The 13,598-nt window shown below is 40.7% G+C and overlaps 1 protein-coding gene across 5 annotated transcripts in view; it reads right to left on the reverse strand.

The window, feature by feature from the left end:
* The window catches only part of THOC2 (THO complex subunit 2), a 59,483-nt gene extending 48,050 nt beyond the window's left edge, over positions 1 to 11,433 (reverse strand). For all 5 annotated transcript variants that reach the window (XR_014784807.1, XR_014784808.1, XM_084813797.1 and 2 more), the window contains exons 1-2: positions 11,349 to 11,433; positions 253 to 296 (exon numbers count right to left, since the gene is read on the reverse strand). Coding sequence is in view for 3 of the 5 variants with exons in the window: in XM_084813797.1 (XP_084669923.1) it covers positions 253 to 296; positions 11,349 to 11,422 (118 nt within the window). In the remaining 2 variants the exon portion in view is untranslated. The remainder of the gene's footprint in view (positions 1 to 252; positions 297 to 11,348) is intronic.
* Between the last annotated feature and the right edge of the window lie 2,165 nt (positions 11,434 to 13,598).

The raw sequence follows: 13,598 nt of genomic DNA on the forward strand, positions 1-13,598 counted from the left end.
TTTCTTTTTCTTTGAAAGAACAACACTCTCGTGCATATGACAAAGTAGTTTCAAGGTTCTTCATTTCAAAAGTAGTTGGCCAGCAGTAAGGAATGAATATCATCCAAGAAACATGTCCAAAGTTATCTTGGGCACACACAGTCAGATACCCAAAGTTTTTTAGATCCTGACCTCTGTAGACAGCCATTGTAGCCAGCATGTGGGATTAATTTCTGAAAGCAAAACAAAGCCAACTGAAGCACACCTACTTACCTCTAAAAGTTGTATTTTCAGAAAGAGTTCGACATAACTGCAAGCTGAAAAGAAATGGGAAGTACTTAGTATCTTAGTTCCCAAAACTGATAAGCAAGTTTGCCTACTGAAATATATGAATTTAACTATACATAGTCTTTTACAATTCACATTGTCTTCAGGACATGCACACAGTCTAAACACCCCAATTCAAACATTAGAAAAAAACATTGGGCTGATTTCCTGCAACAGTGTATCATCAAATAGCTGCTGAGATTTATTATCTCAACTTCTGTGTTTCCATGAGTTTCAACATTTTGAAATTAATATATTAAATTAATACATTTCGTAACTCATTAAAATATTCATATTTAAGAACATTTCACACTTACATAGTATTTTGCCTCTTGATTGCTAGATGCACTTGGGATGTTTGCTTCGTTTTTAATATTTTGTGTATAGTGCTTCAAAAATGACATGTGTGTGTTGCTGAATAACTTGATTTTTAAATAATAATAATAATAATAATAATATCATCACATAGTTATAGATTGGAGAGCCTTCTCTATACATTTCAAAGGTACTATTTCTTTTCTTTTTCTTTTTTCTAAAGTCAAACTCGCTTGCTAAATATTGGGCCTGTTTGCACTTCATGACAGCCCACTGTGGCTTAATTTAGCTGCGGGGGCTATTGTGTTGTGTCAAGTGCCTGCACATCCCATTTTTGCATGGCACCTGTCTTGCTGTGGCTTGTCATGTCAAGCGAACACAAGCAGCAGGGGTTGTTTGAGGGTTATACAACCCTCACATAACCCTAGAACAAGTCATGGTAAATTAAGCCACGGTGGGTTGTTGTGTTGTGTGAACCAGGCCACTGTCTATTCCCTTTTTGTGAAGAAATATGTGGCAAGAAAAAGTTTATATATAAAGTATAAAAATAGGAGCCTACAAAATTGAAACGGCTACATTCACCTGACATCTAATAATTTACAAAATATGAATCAATAGTGAATTCACATAGAACTTTTATCCATAATGCTGGGATATTGATGATTTTATAGACACCAGTTGAATCACACTGATAGCAATATAAAGTATATAGTAGTATAAAGGGGGGGGAGATAGAAATGTTTTCAAAACAGAACACAAAATATGTTGTCAAAAGTATTGGGAAACAAAGACTATTTCTGAATTTCTCATAGCAGCTGATGCCATCCCTATTACAGTGCTATGAAGACTTAAGACATTTCAGAGATTTAATAGTTTAGCTGTAAGTTATGCTGTAAATACCAAACACCTTGATTCTAAGCCATACACTTTAAAAGCCCTTTAAACCAACTGGATGTATTTATATGTACATGATGCTTTTAAGACTAGGTTATAAGTTTCTTTGTATTTCCAGCTGTCAAAAAACTGACAGTTGGAAGCCAAAGTTTCATCACAACTGCTAAGGCCCAGCCCTTTGAGTCAATGACCTGGTTCGGATGATCACAGTAGCGCTGGGTGCAATTTGCATTATCACCCGCCCGACTGAGGCTTGTCATGTTGTCCGAACCCAGGCGCCATTGCTTGTTTGAAAGGGAAACAACCCTCAAATAACCCAACAACAGCCCATGGGTTATTTCTCCTTCAAACAAGCCATGCAGCCCAGATTCAGATGACATGACAAAGTGTGGCCGGGCGGGTGACTATGCAAATTGGCTCATTTAGCCAATGATTGTGCGAACTGGCCCAGTGTCTGCTGATGAAGAATCTTCTACTTTTTGCATAACTCTCACCATAGGCAAACTCTCAGCGGACACAAAGGTCTACCAGCAGTGTTCTCACTACATAATCGTAACGAATGAGACAAGTTTGCCTTTAAGCAGCAGATCTAAATACGGCGATCACTTTTTTAGGAGACAGGAAAGGGGGCTTTGAAGCATGCTTTGTTTCTACAGTGTAATTTCACTCAAACTATATTCCATCCCGAAAACTGAGTGAAAAATAAAATTAGCATCTGTTTGCTCTCATATCTACTGCTGTGACAAACACTATTGTTTAATTCTACAGAGAAACACTAAAATTGATTGATGGTAATTCTTCTATAATAATTTCACATAACAATCATATCCAGTCACTACTTACAGCACAATACACAGCTGCTGTCTAAGCCTAGCAAAACAGCTGCTTCATCAATTGACAGATAACTGAACAAAGAGATTGGGTCAAAACATTCTGGAATATGAAACTTCCAAGTATGAATATATCTGATACTTTAAAGAGGCATATTTACAACAATATCAGTTTATTTAACCTTAGCTTGCATCTGTGTACTCTCTCACATGCAGTTTGCAGAAACATTAAAGAAATTCATTTCTGCCTCTTACTTAAGTGAATGTGTAGTTTAATAGCTCCTCCCCCTCCTACAATTCAGATGAACCGTTCACATATACTATATATAGTATAGCAGGCAACATTAGCAGTGTAATCATATCCAATGAGTCAATGATCCTAGCATTTCTATCATGTTGGACAAGAGAAAAGGTGAAGTTAATACAGATAGGAGGCTTTCAGGTACTTAAAGCTGCAATAATTGCTGCAGAAAGTGTGTTTAGTGGGGCAAGAGGGGTGGCATAATTTGAAGAGTTTAAAATATCTGCACTGGCTTTATCGCTGAGACTTATTTAATTAAATTAAATTGTGTTTTTTAAAAGCAATTTACTCATACGTAATCACAATCAAAAGTAAATTAAGTCATGTCTTAAAAGTTCATTTCATCTTTGTTCATTTGTTCTATGTTGTTTGTGGACTAAAATACAAGATGCAAAAAAGCAATTGCATAACACAGAGAAAACACTAGAGACCCCTCTCGTGAATCTCCTGATTGGTCCCCCTATCCAGGTGTTACTCCAAATCATGTGTAAATCATGTCTGAAGAGGGCACAAGGGTCACAATCATTGTGAATGTCAGGAGTGGAGCATGCAGGCAGAGCATGTTGGGGGTGGGGCGAGGGAGTGCAGCCCTCCACCGTCCACAATATTTCTACATGGTTTGGAGTAATGGATGAATAGGACTTTTCAGACCCCTGAGATAACCTTATGGTTGTCAACCCTATGCTGTCTACTGCCCTCCTCCTAACCCCAAATCCAATTTCTCTCAACCCTCATCCTAGTCCTAGGCCCACTCTATTTCCCGCCCTTCCTCCTAATCCAAGATCTCCCACCCCGCTATGCTGCTCCTAATTCCCAACCCTAAAGTACAGTGTACAAGGAAGCTTTGACAGTGAAGCAGGCTGCCTTGAAAGGTGGTGGACTCTCATGCATTAGAGGTTTTTAAACGGAGAGCGGGTAGCCACGGGTATGCTGCAGCAGTGGATTTCATGCATTGACAGGGGGCTGGTTTAGATGATCTTTAAGGTCCATTCCAACTCTGACTCTATTGGTCACTACTGTAAGAAAAACAAATTTTTGAGCAAAGTACAAGCCTGCAACCAGGGATGTGTCTACATTACGTGATAACTCTTACACAGCATCTTTTCATGCTGTGTAAGAAACTCTTTCAGGTTTTTGAGAAATATTAAGTATTATTTAATAGCATGGGACTGATTTCATTTTGCTCTTTGCTCGTTTTGAAGATTCTAGCTTGACATTTTCAACTCTTCATCCAAAGAAGAAATATTTGTGGTATCAGAATCAAAGAACTACATCCAAGAAACTTTGGCAGAGATCCTTCAACAGTAACTCTTGAAAAAACCTAGTAACCAGTTACAGAAAACATCCTCATACGAGTATTGATTTGCAATCCCAGCCTAATCTGGTGATGATATAAATGAAGCCAAACTTGAACAAAATCCAAATACATCTGGGCAATTTTGCCAAAGCCCTATACCACCTCAAAATGACAGGAATATAGGCAACCCAACTCGGCCCAAACCTGTACCTGCTCATTTTCACAACTCAGGTTTAGATTACGAGTAAATAAACACCATTTTAAGCAATCCTACTATAGTATGGTATTTTTATTTGTTAACGTTGACTAATTGTTCACAAATGCTCCTAATGTTAAGGTGTTAAGGAAAATTTTGTAGCACACTTAAGTACAGCACATTACAGGCTAGAAACATAAAGCTTTCAGTTGGCTTAAAATGTAGATGTCCATTTTCAAGCTTGATTCTGGCAAAAACATTCTACAATATCCAACAGCCTGACTCCAATATCACTCATTTTATGCTTTTGGTCAGATGAGGAAGTTTCAATTTGAGGTGTTAAACAAGCACTTTATGTGACATGAAGATGCTTGATCCTCCAAATGTGGATGTTTTACTGTTTGCACATTTCCATTCATCCTCTTTCTATGCATTAAGCCACTTCAAAATAGGGATGTACAAGAACTTTGTTTCTGTTTGAAATCATGAGAATGTGTCCACTTCGCAATCCCAAACTTGAGAAGTAAAACGTTTTTGAGAAACATTTGCAAATTCACAATTGCATTCAAAAAAGCATTTTTTTTAAATGCACACTTTGAAATGTGCATTTTTAAAAAAATATGAATGTTCATACCTTAGTCAATGGGGGAAAGTGTGTACTTTTGAAAAATACACAAAAAAAGTACCCTTTTCCTGTTCAAAATGTGCACTTTTCAAGCTCAAATGAGCAAAAAAATAGGTTAAAAATGAAAACAGGAGTAAGTTGAAATGAGCTTTGAAGTGATTTTGGGAGAACGTAGGCAAGCTCAAAAATTGCTGGTTCTCCCATCCCTGCTTTAAACTCTCCAAAAACATCAAGTGCGAAAGGATAAAAACAATTTTCCCATGCACTTCTTTTAAAACCAAATTATTCAAATTGAAGAAGAGCAGCCCTGCTGGATTAGATCAAGGGTCCATCTTATCTAACATCCGATTTGAAACAATAGTCAACTAGAGACCTCCAAGAAGCCTGCAAACAGGGCACATCCTTCCCTACTGCTTGCCTCCTACCCCAAGCATCTGGCATTCAGTGGAAAAGAGCCTCTGAACATGAATGTTTCAGCCAGCTATCATGGCTAATAGTCTTTTCCTCCATGAATGGCTTGGTTTGGACTTAACACTAAAACATAGTTACAAGGGCAAGTGTTGGGCTCCCCCTCCCTTTCTGGTGCAACTACAAGGAGGAGTTTGGAAACATTCACTTCCATTTTAGATTAACCACAGGTTAGTTTATGAAGCTGGCTTGTTTTCATGAATCATAGTAAAGATTAACCATTGTTCGGATGACAAACTAAACTGCACCTATTCAGAAACAGATGTTTTCAATCTCCCTCTCATGGTCGTGTCGAAGAGAGAGGAGCACATGGGCTCAGGGAGAGGCTAGGCTCACTGTCGTAATGCTAAATTATGGTCTAGTGTTACATATGAATTGGACCAACGTGTCTAATCCCCTTTTAAAAGTTATCTTAGCCAGCAGCAGGGTCTGTGGCATCCAATTCCATTTAGTTAAATATGTGTTTTATGAAGCAGAGCTTCCTTTTGTCTGCCCTGAATCTACCGCCAATCAATTTCACTGGGTAACCTCAAATTCTAGTATTGGGTGAGAGAAAAAAATTATCTGCAGCCATTGTCTTTAACTATGGGCCCGTTCGCACGTAACGGCAACAAAACATGGGTTAATTAACCCACAGTTCATTGCGCTATGTGCTAGGCATGTTTTGCAGACTTTGTGAAGATTTAACCTCTGATGAGGGGTTGTTACATGACATCCTAACCCAGACACAGTAGGTTAATCATGGGTTAAACACCCCCCCCCCCCGGCTAACCTAACTACTAAGGGCACAATCCTATGCATGTTTAGACCTAATCATAGGTTGTAGGTTAACTGTAGGTTTAACCTACAATTAACCAATAGTGTCAGGGTTCAGACATCACGTAGCAACCTGATCAGAGGCTGAATATTCAAAATGTCCACAGAAAGCACCCAGCACATGCTGTGGGAAATTGTGGGTTAATTAACCCACAATTTGCCACTGTTGCATTCAAATTGGGTCTAAGCATAATTTTATAAACCACTACCATATTCTCCCTCAGTCTTCTTTTTTCTAAGTTATACTGACAGACTTTGTTAAAAAAAAATTTTGACAGCCGAGATGTATCATCTGTCTGTATTTTGGTGACACCCTCAGAGAATTCTAAAAGATTATTGAGGCATGTATTTTTTTATTGTAGAAGCCGTGCTAATTCTTGCTGTACCAACCTTGTTATTCTTTATGTTCAATAACTTTAACTTTAATTATGCTTTTCATCAATTTACCTGGGACAGATTTTAGGCTACTGGGCCTGTAATTTCCTGCCTCCTCCACCCTTGTTATTTTTGAAAATTGTTGTTACCTTGGTCTGCAACCAGTTTAGATGTGGATTTATTCTCTAGCATTGATTTAAGGTGACACAATATGTACTGCAAACAGAATGGAAAATAAGTGACATCTGGGGAATAGCAGCAGTTGTGTTTGTGAACACTGAAGCTACATAAACAAGGTATTTTTAATCAACTTAAAATTATTTAAGAACTTTATTATTCTTAAGACATGCATTTGGAGAAAAGAGGTCCACAATACTGCTTTTTGTTTTGAGCCCTGTGAAGATAAGGGTGCGTTTGAGCTAACATAAAGTCAGGGTGGATGATTTAATAAAGGGGATTTAAGACAATGGATAAAATTCAACAAAAGTTCTGCTTGAAGAATACCCATTGAAATGTATGGGACTTAAGTCAGTCATGACTAATTTAAGCCCAATTCATTTCAATACATTAACTCTAAGTAGGGCTTATGCTGGATTTTACCCAATAATTCAAATCAGCCAGATCAAAGGTTGAGTTAAATCATTCATTTAAATCAGAGGACGGCAACTCCAGATATTTTGTCCTACAAGTTCCATCAGCCCTAATCAGCACAGCCAATGGTAAGGGATCATGGGAGTTGTAGGCCAAAACATCTAGGCCACAAGTTGCTCACCGCATTTAAATCACGTTTCCCAGTGATACTTTTCCATATATTTCCTAAAAAATAGTGTAATCTGACCACTTAACCATGGCAATTTACAACTAAATAGTAGTTTTACGATGTTGTTTCATTCTTAAAACCTAACCTTGCATCTATTTGTCATAGTGTATATGTTTTGCATGCGTTCATTTTACCTATAGAAGGAATGTCTTTAAAATATTCCCATATTTGGTGTGTGCACGCATGCTTTTCTTAAGACCAGCATCCCTGACAATTTGTGAGATTAAATATGGGAATATAGGAATCTGTGCTCTTGGCAATTTTGTCTTGTCTTCTTTCCATTGTTGCTCCTTCCTGCTTTACTTTGCCTTGGGCCAACACAACCTTCACAAAAACAAAGTAGCAAACAAAAATAAAATGCCCATGGCTGATAGATTGAAGCAAAGTTTAACAGTTACTGGGCAAACTAGAGCTATTTTCATGAAAACGAAATACCCAGAGTAAATATTCATTATTTAAGAAATGATCAAATTGGTCCTTCATACAGAAATCTCCTTTAACTCAATGTATCTTGCAGAAGGCATTTATTCCGTTTAGAGATTAGCTGTAGGGTTAAATGATATATATACAGAGTATTGAATATTAATTAAGAGAAATGAAGTATTTACAATTTGTTTTTAAAAAATTAAGAATCGGATTTAAGTTTTTAAAATCCTTTATTAAACTCTTTTTTTAAAAAAAACTATTCTTATCCATCTTGCATGAAATGATGGTTATCAGGCTTACCTATGCCTGACAGCAGGTATTGCTGAGGAGACGAGAACACAGCCTAACCTGAGTGTTGTTACAATTTGTAAATGAACATCTAAGTGATAAATAATAAACATGACTTGTTCAGAATGTTATTTATTGGTATCAAACCCACATACTGAAAATTTTTCAACAAAGAGGTCAGGTTGAGTTCAGGCTGCTATACACTGGAATTTCTGTAGATGAAGTTGAACATGCATCTCAAAATGTTATGGCTGAGTTTCTGTAGGCCTGACAAATCAGGCTGGCACACAGCTCTTGTCACCGGACCTAGTTATAAGAAGTTATTCTGCAGTGGTATCTCAAGCACACTGTCACAAGAAATCAAAGTGGGGGTGACCAGAGGCAGTGCTGTGGCAACACATAATGGCTGGGTCCACACAACACAACAACTCACACTCAAGGTTGAGTATGGGTTGAGTGTGGGTTTTTGTTGTTGAAATGTGGGTTGTTGTGTTGTGTGAATCCAGCCACACTAACAAACCATAGCTGGTCAACCATGAACAACCCTTGAAGAGAACCCAGTTTGTTGTTGGGTTGTAAACTGTAGGTTGTTTGCAATTAACAACTATGGTTTGTTAGAGCAGCTGGGTTCACACAACTCATGGTTCAACAACATCAACCGATACGCAATGCTGAGTGTGGGTTGTCGTGTTGTGTGAAGCCAGTCAATTTGTTATACAGAAGAATTGTTTACAATTTGTTAACTCCAGAGACATCCAGAGACCTGCACAATGCACAGTACAATATAGAAGACATCTACACCTACAAAACATCTGCCAGGTACATTCCCAAAGCTATCTACACATGAAGAACACCGGTGCTATTGACTGGAAAACACGCCATGAATGTGCCCTTAGTTACATGCATATATACTTGAAGGTTTCTATTCCAAGATATTTACTTTTTTAGCTTCAGGTAGAAATGTTTTGCGAAGAGAAAACTCTCTGGAAAAGACCCTGATGCTGGGAAAGACTGAGGGCAAAAGGAGAAGGGGACGGCAGAGGATGAGATGGCTAGATAGCATCACTGATGCAATGAATATGGACTTGAGCACGCTCCGGGAGAGAGTGCAGGACAGGAAGGCCGGGCGTGCTATGGTCCATGGGGTCACGAACAGTTGGACACGACTGAATGACTGAACAACAACAACAACAAGAAATGTTTATTTGAAACCCACTAAGGTCACTGAGACTCAGTTATAAGCAAGCTGATACACTGGGTGGAAACCCTTATACCCCAGTCTTATGTGTGTTTCTTCAGAAGTTTTGCACATTCAATGAGAGTTGCTTTCAAGGAACTATTGCTTAGGCTTTATGCTGCAATCCTAATAGTGCAATCCTACGCACGTCTACTAAGACGTACGCCCCAGTTGGTCAAGAAGTTTACTGGGTGATCTTCGGCTTATCATATCTCTCAGTCTAATCTACCAGAGACCAAAACAGACATTATTTTAAATCTGTCTAGCAGCTACATCTTTTTCATTTTTCCATTAGAGTAGGCACAGGGAGGCGATTCAGGCTGGGACTCTAGCAAGGAGGATGGGGTGTGTGTTAGGATTTGGATCAGGCCCCCAACACCTACTCTGGAGTGAAAATTAACAAAAAATGTATTTAGTAGACACAGATTCAAAGTAATGTCAGTTTTGGCCCTCACATGGTTGTTATAAAGATAAAAATGTAAGGATAAAATGGTTCAAATTTCCTCTCGGTCACAAGTTCCCTGGGTGACCTTGGGGCAGTCACTATCTCTTGGCCTAACTTGCCTCACAGGATTACTATGAGGATAGAATGGTTCAAATCTCCCATTCAGCCATGAATATCAGTGGGTGACCTGTGGGCCAGTCAGTATCTCTCACCTGAACCTACTTTACAAGGTAGATGTGACAACAAATTGGGTTGAACGTATATACACTTCTTCCTGAGGAAGGGTGGAATAAAAATGTACTAAATATTATTGATGCAAAAGTGGCTTAATATACAGCAATAAGATTGCTAACGGGTACAAATAGGTAATGCAGGACAGAGTGTTATCTGTGGCAACACCTCAACTGTGGAATTCACTCCCTAGTCGGGTAAGACTGGACACATCTTTACTCCATTTTAGGTGGGTAGTGAAAACATTTTTGTTGCATTGGACTTCTAATACAGGCTTGATTATGCTTTGTTTTATTGTTCTGAATTTGTTAATATACTTTTTCTTTTTATACAAAAGGGGGGGTCAAAAGGTAGGTTCTAAATATTTTAATAAATAGGATCAGGTTATAAACTGAATTCTATTGAGGGCTACTATTGAACTGCTCCACTGAGGAAACCGTTTTTTGCACGGTGACAAAAATGCAGCCTTCAAATCTCATTGCAACTAAACTGGGAAAAGCCACTTTTACAGCATGATCCTAAGCATACTTACACAGAACTAAGCCCCACTGAGTTCAAAAAGACCCGCATCTATTTTTTTTTTTTTTAGAAAAGGGGATTGCAGCTTGATTCTTTACATCTTTCTTCAGAAGTCAACAGCACTGATTTCAGTAGGGAGAATTCAACTCCCATGTTAAGACACACACAACTGCCGCCTTAAACTTGTAAACCTCACTGGGAGGATAGGACTAGGCAGGATCTGGAGAATGTATCAAAGCAGGGCAGCGGAGGTGGGGGAGGTATACCGTATCCAACGCCCACAACTGAAAAAAGATGTATTATTTTAAGTTGCTGAACAAACAACAGTACAACTGGAGGAAAGGGGGAAATATTGGGGGGAGAGTACAAAAAGATGTAAGGAAACACACACACACAGGAAAGAGAAAGAAAGAAAGAAAGAAAGAAAGAAAGAAAGAAACCATGAACCTGGGACAACTAAGATGACAGATTTTTGACAAGCATCAGGCCTAAAATGGAAGTGAATTAAAAACGAAGGGTAGGAGAAAAGGATTGAATGAGGCGTATATCAAGTCCCCGTAAATGTGGGGGGGGGGGGCGACTGGAGCTTCAGAACAACCCAGTACTTGGGAGGGGAAAGATAGGAAGGCCTGGGTCGAGGAAAGATTAATATAAAATATGGGGGGGGGGAGGGAGATATAAGGATTAAGAAGAGATCGGGGGGGGGGGTTAAGAAGTAGAGCCTGAAGTCACCTTACGGCCTAACATCTGAAACGGGGAGGCGAGCGAAACAATCGGGGTTGAAAGCGGGGGATGCCGCTCAGCCCCACACCAGGGTAGCCCAGCTAAGGGAAGGAGGGCCCAGCCCCAACATGCCCCCCCCCCCGGTGCACGGTCCATCCTTCGCCCCCGCTTCCCTCCCGCCGCCATCCCCTGCTGCTGCTCTCGCCCACTCCTCTCTTTCGGAGCCCCGCACTCACAACTCGCTCTTGCCGGATTTCTCCCAGTTCTTTATCCACTCGGCAGGGAGCGCCGCCGCCGCCGCCGCCGCCATCTTCCCGGTGTGGCGCTGAGAGAGCCCGGATGCGCGAACGACAGGCCCGAGGTCAGAGGGGACGACGGGGCTGGCCGCGCCAGGCATGACGGGAAAGCGAGCCTGGGTAGCGGCGGCAAAGACAACAACAACTTGGACGGGGGAGGGTTACGTGTGTGTGTGTGGGGGGGGTCGTTCACGCCGTGACGTAGCCTCCGGGGACGGGAACGTGGGCGGGCGGGCGCGCGACGGTAGTGATAAGAATGACCGCAGCCCCGGGTTGGATCCCGACTGAGCCTTACTTAGAGTAGACCCATTGAAATCAAGGGGGGGTTCAACATTAACTGAAGTCCCCCAGATTTCAGTGGGTCTGCTCTTAGGTATGACCGGAGTCTGGATCCAACCTCTTTTCTTGCTTATTTTATTCATCTATTTTATATCCAGTTTTATAAAATGGCACTCAAGGGGGCTAAGGAGAATGAAATCCAATAATAAAATACATAATTAAAAGCCAAGCCTTCATTAAATCTTGAAAAGATCCATTAAGGGTGCCATCCTATATATGTTTAGACAAGGGGGGGGGGGAAGGCCTGTAGCTCCCAGCATACTACTGGCTGGGGCATGCTGGGAGTTGTAGGGCTTCTTTTCCCATCTAAACATGCATAGGATTGTGCCTTAAAACATTTTTTTTTTAAAGTTAGACAATTATGAATGGTGTGGGGAAACTGGATAGACTGAGATTGTTATTCCTCATATCATCATCATCACCACCACCACAAGTACCACAATCAAAAAGGCTGGGGGTTGCATCGTCTCACCTGCCTGTGGATGTTGCCTCCTCATAAACTCAGGGAAGTGTCCTCAGTCTTTCTGAGGGAGATGGATTCTTCCTCGTAGTCCCTCCCAGCTTAACTTCTGACCAGGATCCACAGGGCTGTTTATTTATAACATTTGTATCCCTCCTTTCCTTTAAAACATCCAAGGCGGCTAACAATTCAGGCACAAAAACCACCAAAAACAAATAAATACAAACATTACAACTAAAATTGGAGTGAAAAGTCTATAAGATGTGAAACAGTGCAAAACAACGATAAGAAACTAGATTTTCATGTTAAAAGCACTCTGTACACATTCGGTACTAAATGTAATTTATTCCATTAATATCCCAGCAATTCTTCCAGGAGTTCTGCAGTGTATCTCTGCCTATCCATTTTGTGAGGTAGGTTAGGTTGTGGGATACTGACTGGCTGATGGTCACCCTGAGTATTTCATGGCTGAGCAGGGGATTTGAACCTGGTGCTCCCCAGTCTGTAGTCTAATACTCAGACTGTTACCGTGCACTAGATCTCCTGTTGTAATCCTTAGAACAACCCTGTAAGGGAGATCAGTGCTGTGTAATTGATAGCAGGAGTGGGAAACTTGTGGCCCTCCAGATGTTTAGGCCTACAACCCCCATCATCCTTCATGATTGGCTATGCTGATGGGAGTTGTATACCAAAACATCTGTAGGGACACATGTTGCCCATCCCTGGGTTATACACTGGTTTCAGTCCCACTCAGCCATGAAGCTCGCTGACTGACCTTTAGCTAGCCATATTTCTCTACCTCACATGTTTATTGTAAGGATAAAACAGTGCAAATTTTCTCTTAGTCTCAAAGCTCCCTGGGTGACTTTGGGCAAGTCACTATATCTCAGCCTAACCTGCTTCACAAAGTTACTGTGAGGACAGCACAACTATCACAAGACAGAACGATAATCCCCCAGCACCACTGTCCACTGTTGTCCATCCAAATAGGAGTGGAAACCACTGCAACACAGCGAGTGCCCCTGCAGGACCAGCCCAAGACATTTTGCTGCCTGAGGCAAAGCACAAGATGGCGACCCCTTTCTCTCATTCCAGGCACAAAAGCCAACTGAACTGATGGATGGATCTGTCTTCAGCCCTGTTGTTGGGTCAGCATCCTCCCCTGCACCTGAAAACCACAAGCTAACTAACTCAGGGGGTGCAGAGCAGGCCATATGGCACACAGGTTTGTCCTCCAACACACTTTGCTGATGCATCTCAGCATCTGCCACATGAGATGACTGCTTCACTCTGCCTAATGGTAGGGGTAGTCTTGGTTCCTCCACATCCCCCAACTCAGACACCTTGCCCAGAAGGATACCATGGTTAAGGTCCAAGAGAACCAATAGAGT

The sequence above is a fragment of the Heloderma suspectum genome, chromosome 9 (genome assembly GCF_057233095.1).
Source record: "Heloderma suspectum isolate Gila_16-S chromosome 9, 16-S_ref, whole genome shotgun sequence".
NCBI classification, from domain to species: Eukaryota; Metazoa; Chordata; class Lepidosauria; order Squamata; family Helodermatidae; genus Heloderma; species Heloderma suspectum.